This window comes from Malurus melanocephalus, unplaced genomic scaffold (genome assembly GCF_030028575.1).
Source record: "Malurus melanocephalus ecotype Western Australia unplaced genomic scaffold, MMel_1.1 scaffold_136, whole genome shotgun sequence".
Taxonomy (NCBI): Eukaryota; Metazoa; Chordata; class Aves; order Passeriformes; family Maluridae; genus Malurus; species Malurus melanocephalus.
Genome location: NW_026623368.1, coordinates 1,476,045 through 1,498,421, shown reverse-complemented (window position 1 = coordinate 1,498,421; position 22,377 = coordinate 1,476,045). Strand labels below are relative to the sequence as shown.

General features: G+C 42.5%; 1 protein-coding gene across 1 annotated transcript; it reads right to left on the bottom strand.

Moving 5' to 3' along the window:
- Positions 1 to 6,097: 6,097 nt before the first annotated feature.
- On the bottom strand, positions 6,098 to 16,793 carry PERP (p53 apoptosis effector related to PMP22). Its single transcript, XM_057370920.1, has 3 exons — positions 16,482 to 16,793; positions 9,135 to 9,278; positions 6,098 to 8,514 (listed from the first exon to the last, which is right to left on the bottom strand). Exons 1-3 carry the CDS (start codon positions 16,690 to 16,692, stop codon positions 8,279 to 8,281), a joined length of 591 nt encoding a protein of 196 aa, XP_057226903.1. The 5' UTR covers positions 16,693 to 16,793; the 3' UTR covers positions 6,098 to 8,278.
- Between the last annotated feature and the right edge of the window lie 5,584 nt (positions 16,794 to 22,377).

The following is a 22,377-nucleotide window of genomic DNA, read 5'->3' as shown; positions in this document are numbered from 1 at the left end:
AATGTATCTTCCATTGCAGTCCATAATGGCGTTATCCACAAATTCAGCTATCATTAACCTTATGTTTAAAATGCCATTTACCAGTTCTTTAACACTGCAATATAGATATTTTTATGTGTGGGTTTTAAAAAAAAAAATTACATTAAAGGAAATAGCATTTGAAACTCAACCTTAGTGCACTACACTGGTAGCTGCAAGCTGTCCAAGTCTGCATACACGTTCTTTCTGTTGCCACAGCTGAGGTAGAATTGGGCACAATAGCATTTGAAAGATGGAGAGAACATTGGTTTGGATAGGAAATGGCTTTTAAAAGATGGCTTCAGAAACACTCATGAATGTGGCAGTAGAGTGTAGACAAGCCTTCTGTCATCTGCCTATACAGTCCCTTGCCAAGTTTCAGCCTTCCAAAACATTACAGCTTGGTAAGGAAATAGCAAATCAAATAAAAGCAACTTTGTACCTGAGCTCTAGTATGAAGTCAGGTACTGTCATGAATTTGAGAACCACTGTCTGTTCAGGAATAAAATGGTCTTCCCTGGATTTGGAATGCTCAGCCATGTTTCAGATAGGCACTTACTGAAGGATTTGTCATCAGTTTCTATTACAGCYCATACTGTTAGAAATGCTCACATCTGCAAGGTGGTATCACAGAGCACATTACAATATTGTGAAAGAAAGGTGAGTAGTGTTTCGTCACCACAGTGTTTCTGTGTCTCRCCCACCTTGGTCATCCTTAAGTAACTTAGAATTACAAGCAATCTCYACACTCAGTAAAAGGGTAATTTGTGATACCTTGAACCATAGAGAGGGTGATATCTCCAAAGGTGACAAAATGATGTATCTATCTCATGTCATTTTGATACTCCTGTGGCAAACAGGGAAAAATGATTGGAAACTTTATGTGATGTGATGACTTACCTTCACCATGCTCTGTACAAGCTGTGTGTTTACATGAAAGAAAATGCTTGTTCTCCTTCTCCAGTATCTGTGGATAGTCTCTCCTGGCTAWCATCAGCTTCATCTGTCAAAAATTAAGATTTATTACCAATGTTAAAACTGTTAGACTGTAGTGCACTTTCTGCACCTAAAAATATTGGTAATGAATCTTCATTATTACTTGAGGTAACCAAATAAAGCAGGAAGATATTGATAAAACAAACAAGAATTTGTTTGTTTTAATTTAACAAACAAGAATTTGTTTGGTTTTAGTTAATTTAATATAACTCTACAGCATTAGAGTTAAAAATAAAAATATGCCTTTTTCAGCCAAGACACAAATGGTTTTCTTAGTCGAAGAAGAAGCTAACAAATCACTGGCAGCATATTTTCGTTCACCTTTAGATTGACCTGGTCAGCTAAGCTATACAAATGACTGGATTGGCATAAGCTGACCAGTTGTGGTGCACGTTCATGACTTTTGCAGCATGTACATTTTCGTTCTCTGATGTTCACACTGCTTATAAACAAGAAGTCCCCAGAATCTGGATTTTAAAATATTTGCTGAGATTATTTTATAATTTGTATTCTTGTGTGCTAGCTTACATCTAACAAGTCACTCCGAGCATATATCTCATAATTATTACTATTATATTTATTAATCTATTTACAACCATTGGTCCTTTTTTCTGGTGATGCCAACCTACTGTTTCCCATTGAAAAGGGCTGCACTGCAGTTATTGTTACAACCACAGGCTACAGAGTGGCAACTCAGCCAGCCAGATTGTACCTTGTGGTCACTCCCTGTACCCTGCATCCCCTGGGCAGACAGGCAGTAATGKTCTCAATATGACTAATAATTCATCCAAAGCAAGCACATGTAAAAAAAGGCCTTCAGACATCAKAAGTGTTCACAGGGTAATCCAAGCTGCAATTCCTTTATGTTAATTAGMGGGGCACTTGAATTGTGTTCTGAACAGGACCTGGCTTTACTTCTTTGCAAAATAAGAACACCCACCTATAAAATGAGCCCAGTTGAGATCTTGTAGTTTCCCCTACCCCAGCCCTCTCTGAGGAACTGTCCCGTGGTGGCCAGGCACYGTGACTCCTCCATGACATTTATGATGAGCTGGGAATGGACAGTGCTYAGTCCTGCTGCACTGTGTTTGGGGAAGCTTTCCTCTACCTGTCCCACACAGCACAGGAAAGCTCTGCAGATGTTGGATAYATCCTCTGTTCACTGACTGCTGAGCTCAGAGAAAAATTCCCACAGGTTTTTGTTAAGGGCCATCCAGGACCAGCTTGCTGCTGGACCTCCAATGCCTGCCCCCCAAGAGCAGCCCTGTCAGCTCTTGTCAGTAAAGAAGRCTTGCCTTGACAGGAAAAAGACTTAAGCTTAAAAGGGCTTTCTTCCTCTCCTTAGCAAGGCTACATGTGCAAACCAGTAACTTTTAACATCCAAAATGCAAACATGGGGCAGCATCCAGGATTCTAATTTATGTGAGCAATTCAAGACTGTATTCGGAAAAGAAAACAAAGGGAAACATAAGATTTAGAAAGCACAAAGACACTGTGAGMATGGATTTAACTGGCAGCTAGTTTTTGCTAAAGGACATGATAAGCTAGAAGTTTAATGGGTTCAGTCAGCTCTCCCTCCTCCAGGCAAATGGCTGAAATCAAGGGTGTCCTGTAATCCAGCTACTCAGCTAGCAGCTGAGATGGCCTCTGGACAATTGCATCTTCCTTGAGCAGCTGTCAGGAGCACAAACTCTCTGGTGAGCACACAGAATCATAGAATGAAAGAACCATAGCATGTTGCATACAGGAATTTTATGAACCTGTAGCTAAGTTAGAATGGCACAGATGGTCTGGTTCTACATATGGGATAACTTTATTTTAGCTACTTGCTTTGGGCTTCACAACTTCTCTGTGCAYAGGTGAGCTAACTAAATACTTGTCCTGTTGTAGCAGATCATAACAGTAACTCCTTGTAAAGCATAAAGCTCAGCTGCCTTAGGAGAGAAATAAAATCAGCTTCACTTAGGTAATTCCCAAGTGCCACAGCCTTGCTACTTACAGCTCTCTGTCAAAGAAATGCCTTTTATCTGCTCTGCCTTATGGGTCAGGTGGGAATAGCTACTTGTTTAAACACTCTGAGATTTACAGATATGACATGCACACCAGCATATCTTTGAGGGTTTCAGCCAGGAATTTTCACTTTGAGATTCTCCAGCCAGAAGTAGGATGTCGCTGAAATTAACATGTTATATGGAAATGATTTCTTCAGTTTTAAAGGTTTGATATGAAATTGATTTTAAAAGAGGGCTGAAATTAAAATGGAAGTCTCCTAGCAACATTTTCAACTTACTCTCTTGATACCAAATGCCAATTATTATTTTTGCAAGTTTTGTTTTGCAAGTTMTTTTGTCTATTTCAAGTCAGAAGCTAATCTTCTGGTATAAAAATTCACCTAAATTATTTTTTTTCATAGTAAGTTCTGCTTATTTCCTGTTCTAAGAGGTTGCTAACACAATGAGAGCTTAAAAATAGGCTATTTCCTGACAAGGGACTGCAATGGCCACAGGTCAACTCCTGTCCCAGTCAAAAGTCTCWATGTGTACTCAGGGCTGTGATTATCAAACCTGCTTCAATCATGATAATTTCCCAGGGCAGCACACTGTAGGGCAGGACTTACCTGGCTTCTATGCAGGTTTTTTAATTTTTTTAACAGTTTCATCTGAATGCTCACTCTAAACCTTTTTGGGCCCTCTCAAACTCAGTGAACACTGATTTCCAATGTATCACCTTAAGGCTTAGCAACGTTTGATGCTTATATAGTGTTTTGTATTCACAAAGACCTCTGTGAAAAATAGTATGTGCTGTCCCCATTCCCACAGATAAATAAAAAGCAGCAGCCATACCAACTCCTCTAGTATTATCCAATCCTGCAAAGATAAACCCATGAGGAACAGAATTTATTTCTTAGTTATATTATATAATGCATATTTCCTATCATTATTATTTATCTTGTTTATAGCTGTAATATTTATATTATAAAGCTCCAGGCATGCCTGCATATTTTCTTCTACAGTCTTTATTATAAATACAGCCTTATTAAATTTATACATTCAAAAATCCCGATGAAAAACCCCTTTGGATTATTCTAATAATCTTCAAGTAATGTAAATGTAACTTTATATAGGCAAAATTTGAGTGCATTGGATTTTTGCCTGGAATTTCTAGATGTCAAGGTTCATAGCTGGTGCAGCTTTGCCCACACCTTAGGACACCAGGAAATCCCAGACAAAAGGCTGCTCACTGTGCCAGTGCAGACCTGCACCATGGAGTCATTGGACCTCTCTCATAAACAGAATGCACATGTGCAGTAAATGGGATCTACACACATAAACTGCTGCAGCCGTGCAGCAACACTCATTCACCAGTTTTGTGAACTCACTGTGCATGGATTTCACTGCTCCTGTACAGATGTTACAGGAATCAAATTCAGAAACTCAGCATCCCTATTTTTGACATATGCTTTCTTCTGGTTGTATTATCCCCAAGTTTATTTAAAAGTCTGTGCAACTTCACCTACTGGCACAGAATAACCTGCTTTTTCAGGGTGCTGTTCTATATTGCCAGCAACCCCCATTGCTCTGAGTTGTGGGATCAATACCTCAGCTTGCTCAAATGTTGTGCATCTCCTAAAGAATTTTGGTTTCTGTGTGCTTGGTTCATAATTGATTTGTAAGTGCCCAATGATCTTAAGAACTCTCTTTGTGTGTGTGTGTGCAACATTTTCTTTTAACACGCAGTTGTTTTTGTTTCTGGAGCTTATCACCATAACAACCCTCCCCGCTCCCGAACGATCTGTTACTACACTCCCTTGATTTATGTATGTATTCTAGATCCAAAAGCCCTTGTGTGCAGGTGAATAATCTTTTAGAATTCTACCTTGTCAATGAATTGTCTAAAAAATTAGTCACTTGTTACGTCAACTRAAAATACAAAATCCCAGTGGGGTGTGGCAGCTGTTTCCCATATCCATGAGATTTAAGCATTAATCATCCCATTCAGGTCAATTACTCTTCCCCAGCACTCAGTCATGCACATTTTTGATTGCTCATAACTCCCCCTGAGACAAGGGCCACGTGTGCTCAGATTCTCCTGWACTGCTCTCTCGTCTCCCAAACTGGATTAGAAGAGGCAACCCTGCAGCCTGAAGCTCACTGGAGATGTTCAGGTGACTTTAGTGAGCACAGATTGAAGTTGCAGCTTAATACAGACCAGTAGGTAAACAGGAGTACAAATTTTCTTCCTGTGTAAAGAAGGACACTATAGAAACCCTGCAATTATCTTCAAAACATTTAGGAAAATCTAAAAGGAATCAAAATATTTTTCCTATTTGTTTATTTAAAATTAAAAGTAATTAAAAAGGGAGGGATATGGAAACAAAACTCAAAAATAAATACTTACAAAGCACCAGAATCCGGGATAGTAAGTGTATTTAAAAATTCAGATATTTAGGAATGAGGACGGATTAAAAAAAAAAAACAAACAAAAGAATGATGAAACCTGTCTTTCCAGAAATCAGAAGGTGGTGTAAGGCAAAAGTGACTGACTGATGTGCTCTCTTTAAAAATGCTACAAGGACAGGGCTATAATATGGGCCATGCATAACCCGAGGTTATAACTAGGAACGTTTCTAATCATGAGGGAAGCACAGCCTTCCACTGAAAATAGCAGGTGAGTACACTATATTTTTTCACTATTTAAATTTCTTGATTTCTGATTCAATTTCTTGATTTCTTGATTATAGGAAAGGCACTTGGAACAGTTTTGATAAAGARCAGACTTCCCACACCCAAGACTTTCTGTAGACTGTTGTGCATTTCAAATGTTTAGAGTTCCCCCCTTAAGTTGTGATGCACTTAAGAGGTTTTGGCTCAAAGAACCTTCTATGCCTAGCACTTCAATGAAAGTGCAGACATGCTTTGCAGTGCATACTGAAGCTCATTTGACTGGAAAATGAAGTTGCTATCTCCTGGACACAAGGTCTTTAACTTCATTCTACTTACCTGATACTTTATGGATACTGACATTCACATTAATGAAAAAAATTGTTTGATTTGAACCACAAACACCACCACATTTCTACAACTGTCAGTTAAAACATTTTTAATTAAGCCACCACATTTGAAAGGAGTGTCACATACATTGATATCACTTGAAAGTAATTAATGACTATTTGCAACAGYTTTCTCTGGAACATCTTGGTTGTGTAACATGCTGCTTATGCTTCTACCCCTCCCAGTACATTCAGAGCCAAGTTTATTTTACATTTGTGCTTTTTTGACAAGTTATGCCAATGCTTATTAAAAAGCATACAAAATAGTTAAATTATGCTAAACCCAATTACCATATTTCCATACCATTAGGAAAGGTGTCCATTTTCTTACATTTTTTTCTCCTTTTCAGCTTTAGTTGTGCAAGGATTTTCCTAACTTGAGATTTTCTGCTGTGTTTTGAATTCAGTGGAAGTAGGTACTATCATTACTTATGATACAAGTCTACACAGTAGTCCCCACCAGCCAGTACAGTACAGAAAAAGGAAAAAAAATAAATTTAAAGGACACATTTGTCACAGAACTCTCTTATTCAGCAAGAATCATTAATACAATTGATTGTATGYCACAACTGAGCTTGTAACGCAATTCTGAAGTCTGCAGACATTTATGCTTTGTAAAGTCATAAAATACAGGCCTAGAAGGGACCTTCAGGAATCACCTGGGCTCTCTAAAACAGGATCACACGCAATATATAGCATTATCAAATTGAAAAAGRTGTTACAAAATGGAAGCTATACAATATATAATACAAGAAATACCAGGCATTGACAAAGGTTAACTGTAAATTAGCTTTACAGTCTRTTGGTGAATGCTTTTTAAGTTCTATTTTGTACATGTGTATGGAAACACATAGCCACACACTTACCCTCTCCTAAGCACCAGGTTCATGAGAGTAAGAAAGAACAGAGAGTAACATGCAGCATTTGCTTTCCACCCCACCTGYAGACTCCTCAGTCTGTCTTTGCTAGAGCTACTTCTCCCAGAGATGGAAGACCAGCTCAAAACTGAACTTCTTCCACCTTCCCCAGCTGATGAAAGCCCTAACAAAAATTACAGACCATAATTAAATCTGCTGTAAGATGCTGCAGGTCCATGACCAACACAGACACAGCTACACCTTGCTGGAATACTTATTTGCAATTGCTGGCTGCAGAAACACAAATGAGGAGTCAGCCATATTACTCTGACATGGATGTCTGYATGAAGTTTGCATATGTAAATTGCTCTGAACCGCCTTTCTATTTCTGGCTGTTAACCCTACTCACTCACAAAGCAGCCCCAAGTTTACTGAACTCTGGAGTACCTACAGCATTAGAAACTTCTGGAGGTTTTCAAATACCTTATGCTATGATTTCCTCCAAAGCACTCTGATAATTAAATCACTGCAGCTTTAAAAGGGCAGACAAATAGAACAGCTTATGTTTCTGCTCAAAGATACTTTCTAAACAGCACCCCTCAAATACCATGTAAAAATGTACACAGTTTAACACCTGAATCTATGACAATATATAGATGTGATTCCATCACAAGTCCTGCTGTGGCCACAAAACCACCAACATTGCATTAGCCACTGTTATATACATCAGCTCCGTGCTTTGGAAGAGACCTTGTCCAACAGCACCAATTGGTGGAAAATAAATTTTATTTTCCCTTTAATTCAAATAGCTAATAGTCAACAACAGTCCAGTAACAGGAATGAGAAAATATTTTTAGGCAGCAGTTGACTATGATAGCCTCCCGTGAAGTCCTCCTTTGGGACTGACTTTGATAGAAGAAAAAGCATTCTTTGGAAGGCTGTGGTTTTTTCCTAGTTTCATTTAACACAATTTTGTCAGAGGTGAAAAAAAACAACCTATCCCGCAGGAACCACTAATGAGTTGTTTAAAATCTATCCTTTTCCTTTCTACACTTGAAACTATCATCTTTATTCATAAGAAAATGATGTTTGAATAAAATAAGGATGACTCAATTAATCAGGAGGGGAAGGAGCAAGTAAGCGGCCCAAACTGAACTGGCATGAGAATATGCAAATACTTCAGGTAAAAGCTATTTGCTTAAAGATGCCAATGTTTTTCCTAATTTATTGCCAGGGACAGTAAGAAATACTCTGGTGAAATAAGGTGGGTTTTTTCAGTCTCCTACAATCACACCAAATGTACATCAGAGGTGCTCCTCTGTTGTTTTGATAGTTGATCGTACTTGGATGTAATTTTTCAATTTAAGTATGGTGCTCTCTCTGGGGAGGAGTAGTAATAGGTAGGCTTGATGTTTCCCAGGACTTCATCTTCCCAGTTGGGGAGGCAGCAGAAGAAGAAAGCACAACCTATTACAACAACAGTGCTGGCCCATCCAAAGCCATAGGCCCAGCTGAACATGTTATCTCCGGTCAGTGGAATTTCTTCTGTGAATTTCACTGGGTAAATGACCAAGCCAATGATCTGGAATGCAGCTAGAGCCAGAAAAGAAAGAAAAGCAAGAGTAAGTTACAGTGAACATATTAGGGTTCCCAGTAAAAATAGGTACCTGGAGATAAGTGCATACTTAAGATATGTAAGGATTAGCTTCAGCCCTGCAATCCAATCTGCATTGTTACAGAGGTACATGACTTCTGTGCCAGGCAGATCCCCACGCCTATGTGGTTGTGGCAGCTGCCACTGCCAGGTTGTGAAGGCACATACCTGCATGCTGTGACCAGCCCTGTCCTACAGCCAGCACCGGGAACCCTGCCGAGCCAGTTACCTCCCAGAGCCCTGCTCCTCCTCCCATGAGAAAGGTGGGAAGCACCCGGGGCTATCTGCTCTCAAGTTTTAGCATGTGACATGCAGGGTCAAAGGTGTTGGGTGTCCCCATACAGTGCTTTTTGGGAAAGTGAAAACTGACAAAGGCCACTGGAGCTTCCCTTACCATTATCCTCTCAGATGGCAAATCAACCTTTCCTTGTTCCCCATGAAAATGAGTCATAAACCAGACAAGGGCAGCTGATTTCGTAAGGGAGGCTCCATCTAGCATGTTYTTCTGCTGATGCCTGTTTCACATCTAAAATAAGTCTGTCTCTGTGCCCAGCCTTACCAACAACAAAGAGCAGGCCTCCAATTCCTCGCACAAAGTTGAAGCGGAGGATCTCGATCGAGAACGCGATGACTGCGAGAGCGAAACAGATGACCAGGATCACAAAGCCAACAAGGTATGTGGCAGCTGCTGCTCTCCCCCATCCTTGAAGAGAAAACAGAAAAGGTGTTACACACAGCAGTACTCTTCCGTAGGTCACTGCAGCTCTTCAGTTTGCTTTAATAATTTTTAATTTAAATCCTTTCCTGTAAGAAGCATATCCTTACATTGTCAAAGCAATGCTGAATGCCTGCAAAGCACACAGCTGCAGAGCAGGGAAGCACCATCACTGCTGGAGCAGCACAGGATTCCCAACCTGCTAATTTGGATTGCTGAAAAGGGGAACAGAGTGCACCACAGAATAGAGATAATACCTTCAAACTGTGTCTTTCAGACACCCACAGACATCTGAACAGATAGGGCACACAAGGGCTGAAAATGCCCTTTTATCATTACAGTTCCTGTTCGATATGCAAGTTTACAAAACCACTTCCATGCACAGGGAAATGTGAAAGCAGACAAGAGGATACCACCACAGGAGATAACTRCTGGGAAGTAACAGTACGGTCAGCATAAAATTTCTGTTTGTTGATGACAAGAATAGTGCATGTGGAGCAAAATAAGCATGACCAAAAAGAAATAAACTTGGAATAGCTGAAACGATGGCAAAAAGGAAGTTCTTTAAGATAAATGTACACACAGCTAAAACAACAAAACAAACAAAAAACAACAAAATCTGAGTTAAAAGTTGATGAGTCCTTTTTGAATCATTACTTTGACATTTGCCAGAACAGGGTGTATCAAGCTACTGCATGCTGGAGAGGCTCAGGCATGAAGCAAGTGRCTGCATTCCGGCAGAGCAGCACCAGCACCCAGAACTCACTCACCACAGGCCAGGGCCAAGGCAACAGTGGTAGGAAAACCTCCTAAAAAAAACAGCCAGTAATTCTACTTTTGCAGTAACATGGCCTTGTGAAAAAGGCCTCACACACCTCGTGCTCAGAAACCAAGTAATTTAGGTGAGCCCAGTGCAAACAACTACAAGCTAAGGTGTYCCTGCCCTGGAGGCAGGATACCTGCCCACAAGAGCTAAACCATACTGGCTAGTGCTTTGTTTTCCAGTCAGCCATCATCACAGTTCAATTCCCACATCTACATAATGTGGGTTTCTACTTTCACACACTCAGASAGAGGTAGGGCCAGATCCTGAGCTCCCTCTAATGTAGAAATAAAGAGGCYAGTAAGATCTAGGTCAGAACATTTAAAACTTCTCTCATCACAGCTGTCCATTCCAACACAGCTTAAGCGACTTTGGAGATATTCTGCTTTCAATGTAGTCTCAATTCTTTCTCTGCAATTTGCTATCTGAAAGCAAAGCATTGTTTTACAGCTATTTTAATTAGATTTGTTTGAACTGGTTTCTTGCTCCTCTAATCCAACAGCAAAAGTAAAATACAGCAGGTATCTATCAGCCAAATCTCTGCCCAAAACTCGTAACCACCACCACTGCCATCTGAAGACAATAAAGCTGACACAGAAAAGCTAAGCAAAAGGTTTTTCTTTCCCCTCTCCCTTCCTGGAGCTCCTCAAAACAGTAAAAACTTTTCAAACTAGTCTTCCTTCAGCTAGCTGTGCATATTTCATACTCCTTCCCTAAGGTAATGCTGAGGGGAAGAAGCAAGGAGGAGACCTGATGAGTGTCTGCAGGTTAGAGCCACGTCAGAAGTTTGATAAAATCTTTTTATGCAAAATATTCTCTGACATCCCTAACACAAGAGTTGAATATTGTCTCCACAACAGGATTTCTTYAGTGATAACTAATATACAGGGATTTATTCACAGCAAGTCCAGGAGAAACGATTCAGACTAGATCATCCAGACAAGCTATTTATCAGTATTTGCCCCATTAAGAAAAAAAAAGCACAACAAGGAAGAACACTCAGCTATCATCACATATTCCCTTTCAGATGCATTTTTTTATGCTGACAAGATGCAGGAAGACAAATCTSGCATCTGCTAGATAAAATTTAGGTTGTAAACTCAAATACACCTGCATCTTAGGCACCTTGAGGTTCGTGCAACACAAATACAAGTGGAGGAGTACAAGGCAGAATGCCCACAGTGCTCCCTCTGCCATTTTCACATCATCTGTGCTGTCTTTACAAGAGTAATAAGCTTTTGGATACAGGGCAGCCCTGGCTCCCTTCACGGTGATTTATTTTCTTGTCTCTGGCAATAAGAAAAYGACAACACATATAGCTGCAGGAAGTGTCTTGTCAGGAAGATTAATATCAAGCTTTGCTTCAGGTCTTCAGAAACGAGGCAGCAGTAGGCACCATCATTACGAACCTCAGCGAATTTTGTGCTCATGTGTGACAGAGCTCAGTGCTGGTGGCCTGGTACCCTCCTCTCTTTCTCCTGCTGGATTATCTTTTCCAACAGCAGCCAGCAGCAGGTTCATGCTGACAAGGCCTGATAAGACTGAGTCATAGGTGATGCCCACAGCACCAGATGGRTGTGCTCTGGGCTGGATGAATGTTACCAGCCATTGGACAACAAGCCAGCCACTTGATCCCCTGTGAGAATCATAGGAACAGCAGCATAAACCTCTGCACTTATGGTTAATTTTTGAGATTTTTCTTACATCGTGGGTATATCTAAGTAAGTCTTTTAATAAGTGACTGATGGGAGAGACTGGGGTGGGAGACTGCACCTTTCCTGAGCACAGGGTGCAGCCCTGGCATGTTCCTTATCCACATGACCTSTTGCCACCTTCAGCAACAGGGAGTCTTCCCTAGAGGGGCTGCTGCAGGCCTAAGGCTAAAATTGCTGTTTCTCCATGCAGGACCCCTCTCATCCCCATACCTATCAAGTCAGGCTTTTCAGGCTCCTTTTCCTCCTAAAGGCTTCTGAGAGCTGATTGAATACCCACAGGTGCCCAGCTCTCCTGTTTTTCTGAAAGGTCCTCTCTCTACATCTCCCAGCTGCCAGGAGGGGAGAGGTGCAGCTTTACCCCTCTCACTGTTTGCTGCTGTAAGAGCTCAAGAGACTTGCTCACAGCCAGAGAATGACAGATTAGTCCCAGTTTCTTTCTGGTTTGTGCTCTTAAGTACCTTGTAATCGTAAGATATTCAGACAGAATTTAAGCTTTTCCATAAAAACATTCTCAGATCCATTCWCTTAGCAGAGAGAGTATTTCTTATGCGAAATAAACATAAATATGATGCCTGTTTATGAAAACAACCAATAATGCCACCATAATTTGGAGCTGCATCATTAGGAAGGCAGAAGGAGAGCAGAAAGCAGAGAAATAGTTGGAAGCATTAGTGTTTCCAGGTCAGCTTGGCCTCAAATAGTCAAGTTCTTTGCATCTAATCAGCAGAAAAGTATTTATCACTGAGGTGGTGTTGAAAGAACATTTAAAAAACTGTTCAGAAGCTGAAGGTCTATAATTATTAGGAAGGATTAAGAGTTTTATTACATAGCATTACATTACATTAATGATTACTATGGCAAGGAACTAAGCTGCAAATGTTATCATGCAAATAACTAGGAGGGGTCAGGATTACTTAATGTTAAAGATGAGCACCAGTAATATGATGAAATTAAAAGCAAGCAAGCAACAGAGCCTTAGTGTTAAGTGTATTTCCTGATTTCATTTGGCCATGCCTCAGCCTCACCAGGGAGGAGATGAAATCTCTACAGGCTAAGATATTTAAATCTAGATTTCTCTTTAGAAATAAATAAAAGAGCTGGGAAAATAATCTAGCAGGAAGATGAACTACTACAGGATTTGAAGTAAGAAGACTCTCACCTTCATTTACTCACTCCCAGAAGCAGAAGATAGTTTGTTAGCATACGAATAAAAGGAATCTTAGAGTAGAAGCTTTTAATATGACCTGCATAGAAGGGGCACATCTTACACTGTAGCTGTAATATTCTTCTGTATATAAACAGCAGTAGCAATTCTTGCTTGGCATTAAGAGCCCATTACATATAATGTCAAAAAAACCTCCCTTTTTTGATGTAATAAAGGAGCAGTGGATTGAGAGCAAAAGAACACTGTCAGCACTATTTTCTTGCTCAGATAATGTGCAAACTTCCATAGTAGCATGACAGGTGAGAGGAAGTTTTGTGCATACCCACCACAAGCACAGAGGAGCACAGAATTGAAGGTTTGCTGGAAATTAGTATTGGGAATCACAACTGTTTTGGCTTTGGCAGTGCAGGAAAACCAATTGCTATACCTCCAAATTATTAATACAAGCCCTCTAGTACTTGGGTTCAGCTGAGAGCTGAGGAGAGGCACAGTCCTACACATTCGCAACTTTTAAAGTCTCTGGATTGTTAGSAGTGGAAGCGTGCCTGCCCAGGAGCCAGGAAAGCACACAGGCAGAGACGCCAGCCTCACCTGTTCACTGGGATCTTTTACCAGGGAGTTGCAGTGTTTTCTGGGCGTACGCASGGACACCAACTGCTACGCCTTTTCCATTAGCATTTCCCGAGTGCCTGCACTTGGCTGATGTTATAAAYCATGTTAGTTTGCTGTGAATGCATCCTGGCATTGTAAATCAGRCAAAAGCATGCCTGAACAGAGGTGCATTGAAAAGATAAGCATACGTCTAACATTCTTCCTTTATTTACCTGGCCCCTCAGTGAAATCACCACATGCACTCAGTTTCACCAATAATCTGCGGTATCAAAGTCCATGCTTCTAAGGACACAGGTAAAGTGGCACAGCTGCAGTGAAACATGATTCACAAAGGCTGGGCTCCTACTTCTAGGCTCCACACCTTTTTTTCTTCCTTTCTGGGTTTTTTTTGGTTTTTTTTTTTTTTTTTTTTTTTTTTTTTTTTTTTTTTTTTCTTTTGGCACTTACTAAGGACCAAGAAAAGTGCTTCCCTTTTTCTTCGCTGGCTGCTGTGTTCTTAATGAATAACGACTGTCTGTTAGGAATGCAGGAAAGAGTTAACCTAATGGGGTTACCTTTACTGCACACAGTACACACCCATCTTTTACAGTGTTAATTCAAAGCAAAATCACTGGAACCAGCCATTCAGAAATAGGAGGACACAACCACCCATAAATACTGCTCCTAAACTTACAACCTCATCACTATAAAGACAATCATCCTCTCCAAGTAACAAACACACTGCAAATAATCCTTGTCATAGCCGATGGCTTAGTGATACATTTAAAACACACAGTCAACAGTTAAATCCTGCAATGGGCTAGACTAACTCATCTTGAGTCACATTCTAGTGCAGTACAGCACTTCTGTATTGCAACATTTTGATAATACCCAGACGCTGCCAGCCAGGGCACTTCCCAGACACAAACCAGTAGAGAACTCCAAACAAAATCCCTTCCCTGCCTCCCTACCACATGACATCCTACTCTTCTTTTTCCCTTTCACTTCTTCCTTCTCATGTAGCATTTGCAAATGTGCATTAAGGAACTATGAAGTTTAGGAGACACTCCTATTTGCAAATCTTTGTCTTTTCCTGCCCCTTCCCCTCATTTAAAATAAGTGACTCGCCTGCTTTTTTTCTTCCTCTTCCTAGTACACATGCCACAGCTCAATTAAGAATTTGTCTAATGGAACATTCTGTTAATGGAGGTCCACTCTGAAGTCTTCATTTCATCAGGAGAWGAGCAGGATGGTTAGTGCACAGCATTTACTGTATGCAAATCAGAAGTTATGCATCTCAATTAGTTAACTTCTATTTTCCTGCAGCAGTGCTATAAATGCCTGATAGGCATTTTTTCCTTTGCAAATGCCCTCRCCTATTTTGACACTAATTGCATAAGCATAGAAGAAAAGGAAACAAAATAAATCAAACCTGAATTCATATGTTACATCCTGTCTCTAGATGTAAATATACTATTTGAATAGACAGCAGCATTGATATTATGAAAATTTGAGAACAGGCAAATTCATATAAATAAGCCAAGGATTTAAATAAGTTTTRGTTCAAATAAGTGAAGTCAAGAACATTGTTCTTCTCTGTCAGCCTGTTAACTAGAAAAAAACGCAGAAATTTACTTTTGTCCCACAATTCTGAGGGCTGATGCAAAGCACACACCCATCAGTACTCAGGGACGTGTGAAGCAGTGTCACTACAGGAGAAAACAAATTCCACCAGCTGTACTGTATTAGCACTTTTTCCCTGTGCAATGCAAATTTCAGAAACTCTGCACTAGCTTTTCTTCTCTGYCTGATGCAGGAGATGGATATTTTCATCTCACTAGCCAGATTTCTTCCACCTGTAGTAAAGCCCGAAGTCATCATCCAGCTGAGAAATGAAGCCACTTCTCTTACAATATATTCAGGATTTAGCTTGTGCATGAATGTTGCAATGAAAGGCTTCTGGAAGTGAGTCTGCCGTGCTCAGGCGGCAAGGGATCTGCGCAGGGAAACAGTCCCAGCTCTCCCAAATGAAACACACCCTTCCAGCCCCCCAGTCCCTAAAGAACTCTCATCCAGGATCTTAAGGCGGGTCTGCTTATTTGTCCAGAAATATTTTGTTTGAGGGAAAAGCAGATGTAATCAGACCCACGTGTTCTAGCAATAAAACAAAAAGTCCCCCAAAAGACCTAGAAACTGAGTGTGCAGTAAGAACATCACAGTGGTGATGCCAGATACAGAAGCAGCTAAGCAAGTCAGAAGAGAGGCACGCTTATCCCTGATTTAGGCCCCAGTGCAACAGAGAGGTGYACACACGAAAGAGCATTTCTTTTCCTGTCTGCGAACCCACATCAGTCCATTTAAAGCTTTAGATCAGGAGGCATTTTAATAGCTGCGCTCTTTTGGCCAGGAGGGTTAACTTAAGGTGCTCTCTCTCTCTGAAAGGTCGGGTAAATTCCATTTTACTACTGTCCAGGTGCAGTTCCGTGTAGGACACCCTGCATGAAGGTTCCACACTCCCCCTGCGATCAAGGAGGCCACAGGCACAAGCTCCCGGGCACGGAGCTGCCTGGTGCCAGGTAAGCCCGACGAGAGCTCAGGGGAAGCAAACACACGGACTTGGAGACAGCTGCTATCTTACTCTGRTTGTAAGATAACTGTAGAAAAACCCAAAATACAGCACCCCGGCTTCTCAGTGTTGTACTGATTAAAAAAAAAAAAATATCGCTCTGGAGCAGTCTAGTCCTGTGTTTCGTTGCTGGTTTAAGCCCCGAAACAGCAGGGAGACTGGTTCTGGAGGGGAACTCCGTCCCAGAAAGCAGCTGCTCCACAACAGAGTTAGGGAAGGTCAGTGGCTTCGGCACCCACCGCCCGGCTCCGTCGGGGGGCTCCTCACTCACCGTAGTCCATGAGGGATTCGCAGCTCCAGTTGAGGTCCTCCTCGTTCCGCGTGCAGCTCTCCCACAGCGACGCTTGCTGCACGTAGGGCGCCGACTCGGACTCGAGCCAGCCCCGGCCCGCCAGGGCGATGATGCCCATGATGATGGCCAGGCCCAGCAGCAGGGGCAGGAGCCACCTGCACCTCCAGCAGGCGAGGCCGCACACCACCATCGTGCCCGGCCGGCGGCGCGCCCAGCGAGCCCGGGCCCAGCGGGTGTGGTGCGGCGGGGACGCTCCGCCGGGACGGGAGAATGCGAGCGTCCCGCTCCGAGCGGGGTTTTAAGGCGCCGGGGAGGAGGGAGTCCCACCCACATTCCTCTGACTAAGCCTGCCGCCGCCGGCGGCCCCGACCGGTGGGGCTGGCGGAGAGCGCAGGAGGGAGCGGGGCCCAGCCCGCTGCCGCTGTCCCGGTCCGTCGCCAGCCCCACTCAGCCCCGTCCCTTCCCTTGRCCCGCCCGGGTTCACCATCGCTCTCCTCTCGCTGACCGCCACCCTTCCGCACCCGCACCCGCGTCCACTTCGCTGTGGTGGCACCGCAAAAACACAACCACAGTGAAAAACTGGCGGCTCTCGGGGTTCCATGAGCCCTGCCTTCCTCATGGGRGCTGGAGATCATCATCCTCCTCTCTGATCACTACGTAGACCTACGAGCATTACCCAACATTGATAATACTGATGGTGTGAGCCACTTCAAGTACCAAAAGCGTGCAAAAAGTTGCTTTGCAGTTGAAATAAAAAGATGCCTTAAAGAAAGGTCTCATATGAGGAAGGGARCATGACATTATTAACAACAAAATCATAATTTGTCTCACATCATGCTCAGCATTAAACAAATGCATGGTTTCTGATGGCAATCTAATGTTTGATTGCAATTGTTCTCGGCTTCAGATCAGGCTGTGCTGGGCACTGGACAAAGCCCAGCACTGTACTCAGGACCCATCCACCCTGATCTATTCCCAAGATGACCAAAATGAATGTTCCCCCATCACATGGCATGAATGGACACCCAAAATTTTGGYCGTGGGAGAAGCTCTCCTCCACAATAAGACTTCTCCATATATCACATCATGTCATCCCACCACTCAGCACCAAAGCAAACCTGTCATGTGAACAGACATGTGCTCATGACAGGACTAGAGCTGCGTGTGTTTTGGGCAAMCAGCTCACCGATGTTTGATTGAGTTTTGGAGCAGCCTCTAGGTCTCAGCAAAGAGGTCAGTAGGAACAGAAATCTTTGAGATCTGAAGGRCTGAAGAGAATAATGGGTAAGCAGGATTACATGTGTTTCATGGAGGATGGAGCGCATGAGTTCTTATTGGTCTGCATGAAATGGGATTTTGTAACAGTTTTGTCATATACAATCAAACTGTTCCCTGTGTCAATTCAAAACATATTCATTGGAGCTGTCCTGTGAGGAGGGACGGTCAACCTCACCTGAGTACTGATTSCTGGCAAATATTAGGGAATAGATTGTGATGCTAAAATGGAAACAATAACATGATRTCACCATGGGTAAGTTGCAAAAATCTCAGACAGGGTACTCAAATCATGTTAAGCCCTCTTAACATCCTTCTGATATTCATTCTCACTGTTCAGATTTCATTCCAAATTCATAATAAAGTAGAGCTGTCAATAAAATTTGCCAGAACTACTTGCAAGCCTATGTCACCAGTACCTAGGTTTTGCATAGGGGAGGAGTAAAGGCAGAACTGGGCACCGTGATCCTCTCTTTTTGTCATTACAGCAGAACTTCATTTGTGCAGTGTCAAGCAGGGATTTTCCAGTAGTCTCACTATCAGCACTCAAGTCAGCTCAGAAAGAGATGCAGAAAGCATTTTCTTCAGCACTGAAACTGAGAGCTGTGGAAGAGAAGTGAGGTTAAATTTCATCCATTTGGCAAGAAAAAGAGTAGAAATGCACTGCTCAGGAAAGTGGTCTCTTCATTGTAAGTCAGAGAGTTCCCTCAGTTCAGACAGCACTATAGAGCTGGCTCCTGCTTTTAGTAATTTAATTATTTGGTTTTTCAAGACTGTCCTACACCTGGAGTGCCTCAGTGCCCAGGCACAGTGGTGGCGTGATGAGAAGYTCTGAGGGCAGCCTCCAAGCCCACCACCTCTGGCATGAGTGGCTTGTGTGGCCTATTCTGCTGCTCCCAGTGACCCCATGAAGAGAGAAATGCCATCTTCTCTTTTTTTTTTTTTTTTTTTTTTTTTTTTTTTTTTTTTTTTTTTTTTTTTTTTTTTTTTTAAATACTTGGCTTTTTAACAACTAGGAAATCTAACTAAAGTTAAAAGATAATATACCAAAGATTCCATTCTGTAGGAATGAGAGCCTGCAACAAAGTCAATGAAGTTATCTGCCTTCAGTCCCAATGATACTTGGATTTACTAGCAAAGAAGTCTAGAAAACTAATAAACCAGTGCCTCCTGCAGCAAAACAGGCAGCCCCAGCAACATATGTAGCTTTTCTCACCTCTGGGCTGTATAACCCACATCTTCCCGGAGACCAGATGGTCGGAGTCAGCTCTGTGTGGCTGCAATGATACATGCATAAAAAATATACAGTGCTTTGATTATGAGGARAAGATRCCCTAATATATAAGAGGAAAAGATGCCCTAATATATAACAAAACAAACAGGAGGTTTTTGCTTTACTAAACACGAAATCTGAATGTAGCTTGGCATTCTGGATCAAGCCGCTCTGCCAAATGTACGTTATCTTCAGCTGTGAACACAGCTATGTGTTCTGCAGTTATGAAAATAAGGACACTTTCCCCAGTTTTACCTTCGGCCATGTTGAAAAGGCTCATAAACTTCTTTCACCACCACTACCCKTACCTTTATWTATTTATTATGAAAATAATAAATTMATTTYATAATCTTTGTGGCTCAATAGAAATATTTTTTCTCTGCAGCGTAACAAGGGATATGCCTCTCTAGTAGGCGGTGCTTTACGTGGAGTTAATCATTTACTACTRCTGGCAATCATTCACTCAGCTATCAGAGAAAACCAAGTAGCAMRGAGTGAAGGTCAGRGATCAGCTCCAGCCCAGACAGGTAYGGCTGGGCTCTYCCAGGGTTTGAAATGTGCCATCGGGAATCTGCAGGTTGGTTGCCAAGAGTGCATTTGGGATGAGGGGAGGGGAGTGGGGGACATAGTGGGTAGCACAGTGCCAAGGGCATCCCTTTGCCTTGCAGCACAGAGTCCCTTCAGGGATGGTGTACCTTTTCTTTATCCATTTTACTTGGATATTTTTTTCTAGGCTGTTTACCTGTCAGCTAAAAAAAAATCAGAGAAAAACAATGTCCACAGACTGAACACCTGTTGTAAATCCAATTATTTTGTAATTCATGGGYGTTGTCCTTCAGCAGCGTCTTATGCTCACTTTCCTTCCAAGTGCCCCAGTTCAACTTAATCTCTCTTCAGGCATCACAGCCACCTAATTAGCATCACCTAAACAGGGTAGTCATTCAACCCATAAAACAGGATAGGCATTGGATGTACTTTGTATAACCCACAACAAACACTCCATCAGTCTTACCAGATCAAACTTCAATTTCCTCATGTGTGCTCAAAAGCTGCCATTATGTGAATTTATAAGAAAGCATTTTTCTTTGACCAGCTCTTGTCAGCAGCCCTTAGTTGAACTCAATTCACTTTAGAGACTCCTCTGGGGACGGCACAGATGAAAATAAGCTGGCTCTCTGCAACTGAGGTGCTGTTTATCCTGCTTCAAAAACCTTGTGGATATACTAAGGCAACAGTTTGGCCTGCAGAGGTGTGACTAACCCTTTCTCATTCCAGCAAGGGACACCTTGTGTGACTCCATCAGCCTTAGATGACCTAAAAGCTTAGAAATACAAGGATAATAAAAGCTTCTTCTGTGCACATAGTGCCTATGGTTGCCATACAGTCGTAAAGGTGCACATGTTCTCGCTAGCTCCAGTGTTCTATGCTTGGGCTGTGCAAAGATCTCTCTATTGTCCTGAAGTTCCACTGGATGAAATTCTGCTTCTAATAAAGGAAATAGCAGAATCCCAAGTGGCAGGGTTTTTACCCCAGAGCTCTCTAAAGGCCTCACTTAGATCATGCACATACAAAATCAAGGGTCTTCAGACAACTAAGGTCTATGGATATGTTGCTGCAACTTTTCGTCTTTTGCCTCACCCTCTCATTTGCATTTCTAAAATGCAAAAAAAGAAAGCATCAAATAAAGAACTGTGTCATCCTTGATATCCTCATTGATTTTGGTTTTGTTCATAAACCCTTTTCCAAGGTGGCAAACTGATCATCTTCATGTGTGATGTTACAAAATGCTAGCAATTGCCTGGCTAACACTGGAACTGTTCCTGCAGGAATGGGAGCTTGGTACAGTGTGTGAACATTATTTCCTAGAGYTGCTATTACTGGAACCACCCCTCCWAGAAAACCCAAGGTACAGTGTGTACTTAYACTTGAGAGGCYAGAGGATTTCACTRGCTTTTTASTTTGTTTTCTTTTAAGATAAACTTCTGTTTATTCAAGAACGGGAAAGATTTATTAATTCTTGCAGAGCAGCATGCTTGTGTTTATTGTGACTTTTGTATTCACATCTGATAAATCAAGAAAAGATGTGTCTTGGAAAATATCACATTTATGCAATATCAGATACAAAGCTGGAAATCTTTTTTCACTCAAACTCCCCTTGAGACCTGAGGTTTCTCCTACGCTGACACGGTTTTATTTAAACACAGCGCCGCGGGTGTCTGGGGGCGGCGGGGCGGGGCCGGGGCTGGCGGTGCCTCTGCCGCCAGGGGGCAGGAGACACCTCGGGAAAGGTGGATAGGGAAATGAGATCCAAGGGAGAGGAGGCACCTCGGGAAAGATGGGATAGAGGAGGAGACACCTCGGGAAAGATGGATAGGGAGATGCGATCCTAGGGGGAGGAGACACCTCGGGAAAGATGGGATAATGGGGTACAATCCAAAGAGTAGGAGACACCTCAAGAAAGCTGGGATAACAGGGTGCAATCCAAAGGGCAGGAGACACCTTGGGAAAGCTGGGATACGGGGTTGGGATCCAGGGGGAAGGGCGGCCTCTCGCCAAAATCCCCTGCCCGCAGAGGGGCRTATCATGTCCCGGGACCCTCTACCTGGCTCCCCGGAGCCTCCCGAGTAATTTGGCCAGGCTCGGCGGGGCCTTCTCAACCATCCTGATTTCTGCTCTTCTAGCGACTAGACAGGTGGCCAGACAGGCAATGGTATCCTGGCCTGTATCAGGATTAATGTGGCCAGTAGGACCAAGGCAGGGATSATCCTCTTGTATTTGCACTGATGAGGCCACACCTCAAATCCTGGGTTCAGTTCTGGGCCCCTCTCTACAGGAAGACTTTGAGGGACTGGAGCGAGTCCAGAGAAGGGCAACAGAGCCAATGAAGAGTCTGGAGCACAAATCCTGTGAGGAGTAGCTGAGGGAGCTGGCAGTGTTTAGCCTGAAGAAAAGGAGGTTCAGGGGTGACTTTATTGCTTTTTACAAGTCCCTGAAAGAAGGGTATAGCCAGGTGGGGGCCAGCCTCTTCTCCCARGTAACAAGTGACAGAGCAAGAGGAAATGACCTCAAGTTGCATTAAGGGAGGTTTGAATTGGATAATAGGAGAAAAACTTTTCATGGAAAGGGTTGTCAAGCATTGGAACAGGCTGCACAGGAAAGTGGTTCRGTCACCAACCCTGCAGGTATTTATACGATGTGTAGTTGTGGCACTTCTGGAAGTGATTTAGTGGTAGACTTGGCAGTACTGGGTTAATGGTTGGATTTAATGATCATAGAGGTCTTTTCCAAATGATTGGATTCTATGATTCCATGGCATTTAGGTGTTTA